Below are 11,444 nucleotides of genomic sequence, written 5' to 3' on the forward strand. Positions count from 1 at the left end.
CGAAACGACAATCTCTGCTATTAACTTCAAAGTTATTATTATGTATGCACATTTCTGCGTATGAATCATCCAGAAAGTGTCGCTCCTCCTTAACGATTCAGAGAGGAACGGACGTTCACGAATCGGTTCCTTAGAACGAGTCTTTTAAAAGAACGAATCTCTTTTCGATGCACCTCATATCTTAGATGGCTGAAGTTTCTCTTTCTTCACGGTTATAATAAGAGTTATGAATAAGTAAAAATTACCATATGCACCTACAATGACGTACACTCTTAAAAATAAGTGTTCTTTATTGGCACCAAATGGTTCCATGAAGAACCTTACCATTCAAGGTTCTTTATAGTGGAAAAATATTATTTAGATTTTTAAAATATCCTTCATAGTCATACTAAGAAAAAACGGATCTTTTAATAGCTATTTACTGAAAAGTTTTTTTGTGGAACCAAAATTGTTCTTCTGTGGCATTGTTTTGCCAAAAACCCTCTGGAACCTTTGTTTTGAAGAGTGTAAGGACGGTCCTGAAACGCCTCATTTATTTAGGCTATTTTGTTGTATTGTTCAATAGCTTGAGAAAATGTTATGCCCAGCAGCTGACAAATGGAGAAAAATATATTTCTGCTTAGTTGCAAATTGTGGGGGAAAGGCTTATTATCCTTAAATGCTCTCTCTGGAGTCCCTTCATGATTTGTAGAGACACATATTTAAATATAGCTCAATAAGAAAAAGACAACTCGACCTGAAAAAGACGAAGGAGTCACTGAATGAATCGTTTAAACTAGGTGATTCAAAAGAACCGAGTCACTTGGATGAATCAAAATCCCAACCACTAGAATGGAGAGGGTCAGGAAGATCGGTGGGTGGGGTTAACCCTTTGTGGGAAACAAATTGAAGGAATCACGTGTTCCCAGATCAAAGGAGACCCGCTTTGTACAGAGCGCGCTAGAAGCAGCAGCGAGGCATAGCGAGTAATGCGATAGTCCAGGCTGCGAGGGTGAAATAAGCCACGACATTCTTCTCAAGGACAAACTTTTGTTTTTAATGATCGCTATTCTCACGTCTCATTGCGGTTTGTTTTTTGCTCCTTTTTTGTTGTTGCTGTTTGTGTTTTTTTGGGAGGACACGCTCTCCTCTCAAATTTGATTCTGAATCGACACTTTTTTGAAAACCCTTGGAAACTATGTTCCGATCGGCGCTGATCCCACCGGCAAGATGATGATTTTACCGAGGAGTGGGTTCGGTCGTGGTGCTGATTCGGGGGTCTTGGTGTTGTTTTGGGTCTTGGGAAGCGTCCTAGCCAAGGATACTGCCTTTGTGGAAGTTGTGCTTTTTGAATCGAGCCCAAATGGTGATTATACCACTTACACGACAGGTTTGCAAGGGCGCTTCTCCAGAGCCGGAGCCACTATCAGCGCAGAGGGCGATATCGTGCAAGTACGTTTCCGTCTCTATCGGTGCACTTGCATGGGGATTTGACGCTCTCTGTGCGGTGCATTCGCTCTCCGCAACTTTGCTTTTCTCTGTCTTTTCAAGCGGGTGTGGGGTTACACTTCACTGCGCGAGGATGATGGTACAAGCCGCGAACTATGCGCTTGCAAAATGGCCTCTTGTCTCTTGTCAAAACATGCAAACGTAGCCTACTTGCAAAAAAGTTACTTGGATGCACAACTTGCATGAATGGTGTTGTTGTGTGCTGCAGAAGCGCAAGAGGAACGTGCAGAAACAAACACGGCGCAGACTTTGTAGCGCAGATGACAGCGTTAAACACGTGTCGGGGGTTATCAATTTTAATAACAACTGCATTTACCAGATCTTTTGCGGCGTTATAATGCTCACAATCAATGGAAACGTGGAAAGATTAAGGATTTATAAACGCAGGATTTCCAGGCCCGGGGAATTAAAAGTTTAAAAGTTATAAAAAAAATGTAAAATTTTTTCCCCCCCTGCTTATGTTCATCTCTGAAATATGCTTATGTGCTTACAATGTATTTAAAATTTATCTATATAAATAAATAAAAAGGTATGCAGTAAGCACATTTTCTCCTATAACTTTTGTCAATTTCCATAGTAAGTATAATTTTTCTAGTGGTGGTAAACATTAATGAGGTGTGAGAATCCTGTAGCAAGACCTTCAAGATGACCTGAGGTTACTCTTAAATCATATTAATAATAATCCTAATGGTCTGGTTTAAATACGACACTTGTCATATAAATGTACTTTGTTTAAAGTTCATAGAAGGTTGTGAGAAATCTTCTCCGTAATGTGGTCCAGATGCCCACTCTGCTTAAATAGCATCTCCACAGGGATAAATCATTCATGAACCATCGCACCTACGTGTGATTTATTCCTCTTATTGCACACACACGTGGTTTTAGGTTTTGCAATGCTTCTAAAGAGCGTCCCATTTTCATGATTTGTTGAAAGTTTGTCGTTCTTCCCCTCCTTTTGTGAAAACAGAGAGCAGGCATCAAAGAGTGAGACGCATTTGAATGCCACGCCAAGAGGAATAATCTGTCCCTTAAACACTGCTGGTGAAGTGCACTGTGGGAAGTTATGGTGACTGGGCCTGTAATGTGAAAGGGATGCATGATGCAGATCAAAGCAGATGCCTGATATGCTTTTTGATGAATGCAAAAATGTATTTTGAGTCAAAAGTTTTGCAGTAGTCCATCTTTCAAAGGCTTCTACTATTGCTTTTGTGCTTTTCTCATACAGTCCTCCCTGTGGTTTTAGTGTAGAAAAATGAAAAGTACAGGCTTTTTCACGTCCAGGTCTGCTGTGTCTATCCCACATCGTTTACAGTTGAGTACTTAGTAATGTTAGAACGTTCCCATGTATAGGATTAGTGAGTATCACATTCTTCAAAATGGCAAGTGGTGATCATCATTTTTCAGTGATGGCAGAGGAGGTTGCTTTCTCTGTAGTGGGGTGAAATGAGAGATTTAGTGGTTTAGATATTTCGACTGGCCATGCATCCATTTAGCACGGGCCATTTGGCTCTAGATGACGGACCTCAGCTTTACATTGAGAAGACTTTGAGGTAGTTTGTCACAGAGGCCAAGTTAGAGTTCCTGTTGGAATCGTGTACATTCTGCGAACGCTGTAAACATTGTGTGCTTGATGTTTTAGATATTTTGCTCGCTCGCATTTTCTTAACTGCTCTGCAATGTGTCTTTCACAATTTTCTTCTCAGCAATGCCATTATTCCATGTCAGCTTCTCAGCAGCTTTCATTTGGCTTTGAATGGTGTTGAGATGTGAGAGTTTTGTTGTGAAGCTGGTTGAATAGGAACCATATGTTTATTCGACTTCTGAAGAGAATAAGTCATTGGTTTTCATAACAGTTGTGGAATTCTGCATTCTTGCACAAACATTTCTTGTGCCTATTTGTCCAAATGGCTTTTAAACATGGTAGTTTTCCTGCAAACTGTTTCATTATAGACACGTTTTGGTTACGTGTTGAGAATGCAATTACGTTAATACTGTAGGATGTAGTGAAATATCAAGCACTTTTAAGAAACTAGACTTGGTACATCCTTGTCAGTTTTCCCTTGAGTGAAAAAAGGAGAGCCTGGAGTATACCATCAGGGCCAAAGCAAACAAATTAACTCAATTTGCTACATACTCTACCTTATGGGGCAGGAAGCAAAGAGACTTTTCTTGGCTAATACACAAAACCAATGTTCGCCTTGGCTAGAACCTCGATTGCCTCAATTTTGTCTTCTCTTTGCATGAAAATCAGTGTCTTTTTAAATAATTCTTACACTCTGTAGTTGTGGTTTTTCTTTTGGAAAGGTCGTGCTGATTGTGTTTTGAATATAGTGTTACGTTCCTACTGCCAGCTCCTTGGCGTTTCTCCAGTGGAGACTAGTTAGCTGTTGGTTTTTACATACGTTTATTATAGAAATCGAAGTGCTTTGAGTGTTTTGGCTTTATTTTTTATTTTTTTCAAAGTCTGAAAGGATACAATATTTAACCTGAAATGCAGCTTCATGTTTGGACTACTGATTTTGGCAGCGGTGGTTTGCATAAGTCCAATATACTGATGCCTGACTTATTACTACATTTAATTGGCTGAAATATTGTTTTTGTAAAATGCAAAGTCTTGTGATTGCAGGTTGTGTTAAAGTTTAGGCCCGGATCATTATACGTGCAACATTGCACGTTCAAACAATGAAGGTCTACTGTATGCTTTGATAGCTTTGTTCTTTATACTCTTTGTAGTTTAGTGTATTGGCCTCCAACCAGTGGCACTTGGATTTTTATTTTGCTTTGTTTTGTTCTTGATTTTGACTTTGTTACACAGAAATAACAACTTCTAAATGTTTTAAGGATGTCAGACTCAGTAGGTTAAACTGTATGTATAAAGAATGATTTTTAATGTTTTTAATTTTTGTGTGTGCATGTTTTTCACCCTCGGCATCAGTTGATTTGATGACTTTTGACTTTAATATTTATTGTGTAATGCTGAATGGTATTTTGGAATAATACAAGTTAATATACACTATATCGTTCAAAAGTATGAGGTCTGTACAGTATTTTTTTAAATAATACTTTTATACAGTGAAGATGCATTAAATTGATCAAAAGTGACACTAAAGATCCTTCTAATGTTGCAGAATATTTATATTTAAAATTAATGCTGTTTATATATATATATATATATATATAACTTATATATAAGTTTCTATTCATCAAAGAATCCTGAAAAAAAATCCACAATAATAAGTTTCCACAATTATTTTTAAGGAGCACAGCTGTTTTCCACATTGACAATAACAAGAAATGTTTCTTGAGTACCAAATCAGCATATTAAAATATTTCTGAAGGATGACATTGTATATTGTACATTGGTGACTGGAGTAATGCCACCACTGGAAAATATTTTTTTTTACTGTATTTTGCAGCCCTGCATTTAAAATCTTATCAACCCACAAATTGTGTATAAAAAGTGTATAATGTGCAAGTATAATATGGACCACAAAACTAGTCTTAAGTGTCAATTTTTCGAAATTGAGATTTATGCATCATCTGAAAGCTGAATAAATAAGCTTTCCGTTGATGTATGGTTTGTTAGGATAGGAGGACAATATTTGGCCGAGATACAACTATTTGAAAATCTGGAATCTGAGGGTGCAAAAAAATCGAAATATTGAGAAAATCGCCTTTAAAGTTGTCCAAATGAAGTTCTTAGCGATACATATTACTAATCAAAAATTAAGTTTTGATATATTTATGGTAAGAAATTTACAAAATATGCTCATGGAACATGATCTTTACTTAATATTCTAATGATTTTTGGCATAAAAGAACTTAAAAGAAAGCGACTTAAGACTGCTTAAGGGTCACATATGAGAGATCCAGAAATAACAGAGTTAAAGGAAAATACTGAATAGTGCTATTTCTACTTGAGCCTTATTGATGGGACTAAAAATGGCAAAACTGTGCATTAGTTAAACAAATCTTGATGTATATTTACCTTAGCCAGTTGTGATTGTCATAAGTCGCACCTGTCTTTCATTTTTTAGGATGATAATGACTGTCACAGCAACTGTTCTCTGTATGACACCAGACGAGTTTAGATTTATCTCTCATCTACCATCATAACTAAGTGCATGATTGTGTGTAGTTCGTGACCGTTACTGCCGGAAGTCCCTTATATAAACAGAAGTGAAATGAAATGATCTGTGTGAGCGCTGGCGGTGCAGGTGATGTTGCCATGGCGGCGTTTAGAATGATGCCATCTCCACATTCTCTCAGGCAGAACCGTAGTGTCTTATCCACACACGACTGACCTGAAATACCTTGATGGATGACTCTCCTTATCACCTCCTGCAGCAGAACCAGCGCTTTTAAACACTGTCCTCACTAAGAACTGGATGTGGGAAAGTAACCATGTTCTCACCTGTCTGAGGGAAATAGAAATGCGTTGGAATTGGAAAATGACTCGTGTTTGTTTTTAAGTAGAATGTTTTTGGTTGGGATGCGAGTCTTTGCTTGTTGTGTTCTATGGCGTCCTGCTTGTTGTTGTACTGCAGTGCTTTCAGATGCTTAGCACATCTGATTTAGATTTGTAGGATTCCGAGGGAGATCAAGGGAAGCGATCATATATGAACGTGGTTTTGCGCAGCGTGTAGTAAATGCTGCTCCATGTGAAAGCACGCACGCGATGCGAGGTTTACCGCTGATTACAGAACCGGCTTTACTGACAAGATACACATTAAATATCACATGTGATTTATCATGCAGCCCTAGTTTTAATGGTTAAATTAAAAAGGATTAATCAAAAAACATGTCTAATTAATTGTAATCATGAAACTTACACAATTTAACAGCAATGTATTAAAAGTTTACAAAAAATTTCATTTTTAAGGCCCTGTGAAATACTTTTCAAATTCTGTTTTATTTTGACCAAATTCTGTTTTAAAAATAATCAATTTTATTAATAGTAGTAGTAGTAGTGGTAGTAGTGCTATCATTACATTTTAAGTAATATATGTCTGTCAAAGTTTCTTCAAGTTAAACTGAACTTTTATTTTGACGGTTTGCTGACTGTGAAGGCCTTTAAGTTTCTGTTTGTATATGATAGTTTTTCTCAAAATAAAGGTAAAATGCTCATGAAGTGACTCTCGGAGCAGTTCTAGAGTGTTCATGTTCTCATATATTGAGGCAGCAGAGGCTGAAAACACACATGTGTTTAGTATGTGTGTAGTAAACAAAACCGTGCATCTGTGCCATTCATTCACACAGAGACGTGCAGAACATGCAGGATTCATATTTATGTAAATGAATCTTCAAAATTGAAATTCATATTTTGCAGCTTAATATTCACAGATACTAGTCCACATCGTGTTTTGATTTAAGTGTTCCAACCTACTTTTGATTTATACATCCATAATTTGGCAAATTCCGTGACATTCTGCATTATACAGAAATTTGCGGAAATCATATGCAGTGTTTTATCTCTTTAAGAGCCCACTAAATGGTAAGATTGTCAACGAATAAGCAACTACTCCTACTATTCCTTTAACAGACCACTAGGCCACTTACCTTGCTTGCGGTGTTGAGGATTTGAGGTCTGGGTTCAGATGCATAAACTGCACTTTAGGGCTATTATATATATTTTTTTCATTTTATCTTACAAAATCTGTTAAAGTCAGCCCACAATCTGTGGCGTGATTGATACAGCGTCATTCCTTAAAGCTCGCTGTGCGCTTAAGTTAGGACCATAATGAGAGCTTGGTTTGGCCTAAAGAGTGTGCATGTTTTTCCCACAGACTGAAACCATGGGAGTCCAGAACGGCCCTCCACGAGACAGCGGGTACCCAAAAACACAGGCCCCTCCCTGTCCACAGCAACAGTAGCAATATTCAACAACCGTGGGTTTAAAAGGTTAAAAGTGCTGCACGACTACTTTTCCATTTATTGGTTTTGTGGTGGCAGCTGTATTTTAAGACCTATCTACTCAAACCGCTAACCCGTCAGCCTTTCAGAGCCTTGCCAACATAATTTGAGGCTGTTTTTTTTTCTCCCTCTGTCACAGTAGATAAGATGAAACTGTTTTTGTCTACTTCTGTCTTCTTTTACCACTGTCTGCCTCACTCTGATGCACTTTTGTAGTGTTTGTTTTCTTAAGGGGCACATTCTCAGGGGAAGTCGTGGCCTAATGGTCAGAGAGTCGGACTCGTAACCAAAGGTTGCGGGTTCGAGTCTTGTACCGGCAGGGATTGTAGGTGGGGGGAGTGAATGTACAGTGCTCTCTCCCACCTTCAATACCACGACTGAGGTGCCCTTGAGCAAGGCACCGAACCCCCAACTGCTCCCCGGGCGCTGCAGCATAAATGGCTGCCCACTGCTCCGGGTGTGTGTTCACGGTGTGTGTGTGTTCACTGCTGTGTGTGTGCACTTTGGATGGGTTAAATGCAGAGCACTAATTCCAAGTATGGGTCACCATCACTTCACTTTCACTTTCACATAGGCAGAAATTAATAAAAAATTCAGACTGATGGCTCTATTTTACGCGGCACAGGTCTACGCATGGATTCTTTAGTTGTGTTTTCCGTGAAGAGACTTTCCTATTCTTGCTTCCTGCAAAGGCGCAAGAGATTGCTCTGCCGTTTCTCCTTGAACCCCCTATTGATTTGCCCATCAAAGCTCATTCACAAGGACTAGATGTTCACTTGAGAGGCAAGAGCGGGCCTGATGCTGACTGACTGATTAGCTTATCACAGCTCGTCATTCCAGTTGCTATGGTTACGCCTCTAGAAACTCTGTTCCGAGAGTTAAATGTGGGGCTTTTTGGAATCCAATAAATAAGCTACTGTTGACACAATGGTAAGGCTGGTGTGCTTCTGTTGCCTTCATTTAGCGGCGGTGGGGGCAGAGGGTTATGAAATGACAATGCTCTGGGCGCACACAGAGGCTCAGGCATGCTTTGTTGTCGTTCAGGAATGTGCTGACGAACGGCTGAAGTCCAAAACGCGCAGAGCCATTGTTTCTTTCAATCTCTGGTTTTGGGTCTTTTCCTCGTTCAGTGTCTGACTGTCTCTCTGCCTGTCCTGTCCCTGTCCTGACTCTGCATGCTACTCGTCTTTGCTCGTGTTTGCCCTTATGCTTAACCAGTTAGCCTAGACTTGAAGGTTTTCCTCAGCACTTGTTCATATGTTTCCTTTTCCTCTTCGCTCTCCAGGGACTCTTTACCGTCATGTAGACGAGGGGTCTCAGAAACGTTTTAGACTTCAAGGCTCGGATCATGTCTTGAGGATGAGATTTAATTTCAGACTTCAGGAATCCACGATATGACTTCAACCCTTAAAACCGCATTCAAATCTTTTCCATTATGAGCTAGACTTGACTTGATTCAAGCTTTCATTCGAGATTTCAAGTCTAGGTCATGACGGAAAACACTTGAATCAAGTCTTAATTTGCTGAGTTGAAGTCATATTTTGGATTCATGATTGAAGTTTTTCACGTGATTGATCATTTACGGTTTTTAAGTTAAAAAGTTCTTCAGTATTGAGAAGGAATGAATGATAGAATAACATTGTGAAAGTGAACATTGTTTATTCTTATGAGATTAAGCAAATAAGTTTTTTTTTTTTTTAAGAAGGCAGTTTTTTTCCTCCCACACACATTACCATTCAAAACTGTATGGTTAGTATTATTATTATTATTATTTTTATAATTTTAAATTAATTAAAGAGTCCTGAAAATTATTTCTGATGGATCATGTGACACTGAAGACTGCTGAAAATTCAGATTTTCCATCACAGGAACAAATTAAACTTTTAAATATTAAATAAAATAAAAATATAATATACGGTGGGTACGGAAAGTATTCAGACCCCCTTCAATTTTTAAAAATTGAAGGGTGTCTGAATACTTTCCGTACCCACTGTATTTAAATAGAACATTTTAACTGCAATAGTATTTGTTTACTGTATTTTTGATCAAATAAATGCAGTCTTGGTGAGCACGAGACTTCTTTAAAAACTTAAAAGCTTACAGACTCTACTTTTAAACAATATTGTTCAATATAATACCTTAATCATTTTCTTTTGTGTTTAATGGTTTGCAGTCATTGAGTGAAAGCAGGAATGTCATTGGCCTCATGCACCAACTGTATATAACTATTGATAATCCGTTTCCCTTACGGTTTTACCTTTTATTGGTGTATAGCACATTTAGAAAAGTTGTCATCCTTAGTGCCATTTGTGTTGCTCAGTGCTGTTTGATTAGGTTCAGCAATAGCCTTAAGACGTTCTCATTCTAGTCAAGCAAACAAGTATCTGCAACAAAATCCAAGCTTCACTAATATTTAGCAAGTCATGAAATCCTCGAGTTTTAAGACCACGTCTCTGCTTATCATATATGCCACCTTCTTCTTGAGTTCAAGAACACCGGGTTCAAAGTATACCGCAATACACCCCAGCCGAGAATTACATAAGACCAAAGATTTCCACAGGAATATTACGCCGAACGCTTATTTGTTTTCACCACTTAAAGTACAGTTCTTAAAATGAACATTCATCATCATCATTTGTGACCCTGGACTACAAAACCAGTCTTAAGTGTCAATGTTCCGAAATTGGGATTTCTCTGAATAAATAAGCTTTCCATTGATGTATGGTTTGTTAGGACAATATTTGGCTGAGATACAACTATTTGAAAATCTGGAATCTGAGGGTGCAAAAAAATCAAAATATTGAGAAAATCATCTTTAAAGATGTCCAAATGAAGTTCTTAGCAATGCATATTACTAATCAAAAATTAAGTTTTGATATATTTACAGTAGGAAATTTACATAATATTTTCATGGAACATGATATTTAATTAATATCCTAATGATTTTTGGCATAAAAGAAAAGTTTATAATTTTGACCCATACAATGTATTGTTGGCTATTGCTACAAATATACCCCAGCGACTTAAGACTGCTTTTGTGCTCCAGGGTCACATTTGGTTACTTGGGTTTTGTGTATAATTCATGAACATAATGTTGTGAACTGGCTGTAATGCAGCTAACTGATTTGTGGAGCTAGAGATAAGTTCTGCTTGTAGCCCAGTTATGAAAGTGCTTATTTGCATCTCTGTAATATTAAGAAAGTCCTCCTCTCTCTGTGATGGATCATCATTTTCGTCTTCCCCTTTGTTCACTCCACATGGCTTCTGTATAATTGCTCCCCTGTTGTTTTCTATGGTCACCAGGTGTTTATTTTGTCATAGATGAATGAACGCGCACCTCTCGTCTAAGGCGTTGATTCTCTACGGTTTCTGAAATAGACTACAATGCCTGACAACCGTCTCCTGGCTCTCTTTCAATGAATATACTGAATCCCTTCGGTGTAGCGGCTTCCAGCTTTGAAACATTAGGTTGTCTGGTCCAAGCGGCAGAGTTGTCTCTTTGCTTAATGTTCTCAACTCTGTACTGTATAAAGGAGGTAGATTTATCTCTACTTGACCAGAATTCCCCCTAAGGAGTGTGTGTGTGTGTGTGTGTGTGTGTGTGTGTTTAGGTGAGAGACCTAGATTTGCCACTTTGCTTGCTTCGGATTTACTCTTCTCAGGTTCACAGTGGTAAACTAGCCTGTTTTGTTTTGGTTTAGTTCTATTTATATATTTTTTTTAAATATGATATTATAAATAATAATATATGTTTACTTTGTCATTTACTGTTTTATTTGAGTGAATACATATTTTTAGTTTTAGTATTAAATGTATTAAAATATCATATTTATAATGTAATATTATATTTAACAGATATTTTTGTTTCCATTTTATTTTATTTTTTTAATTAGTTAAATTTGCCGTCTGCCCAGGACTGTGACAGAAGAAACACTGTACTGACCAATCAGCATCCAGAATCAGCACTGTCCATTTTTATCATTTGTGTGTATATGTATGTTTTTTTTTTTATGCGATCCTCCAGAATGCCACACACCTCCCGT

General features: G+C 37.8%; 1 protein-coding gene across 1 annotated transcript in view; it reads left to right on the forward strand.

Annotated features, from left to right (window-relative positions):
- Window positions 1–467: 467 nt before the first annotated feature.
- The window catches only part of LOC107656810 (E3 ubiquitin-protein ligase ZNRF3-like), a 72,107-nt gene continuing 61,130 nt past the window's right edge, over window positions 468–11,444 (forward strand). The window contains exon 1 of the mRNA XM_016444755.1: window positions 468–1,431. Coding sequence (XP_016300241.1) covers window positions 1,210–1,431 — 222 coding nt within the window. The 5' untranslated portion in view covers window positions 468–1,209. The remainder of the gene's footprint in view (window positions 1,432–11,444) is intronic.

Source organism: Sinocyclocheilus anshuiensis, unplaced genomic scaffold (assembly GCF_001515605.1).
Source record: "Sinocyclocheilus anshuiensis isolate Anshui unplaced genomic scaffold, SAMN03320099.WGS_v1.1 scaffold1136, whole genome shotgun sequence".
Lineage (NCBI taxonomy): Eukaryota > Metazoa > Chordata > Actinopteri > Cypriniformes > Cyprinidae > Sinocyclocheilus > Sinocyclocheilus anshuiensis.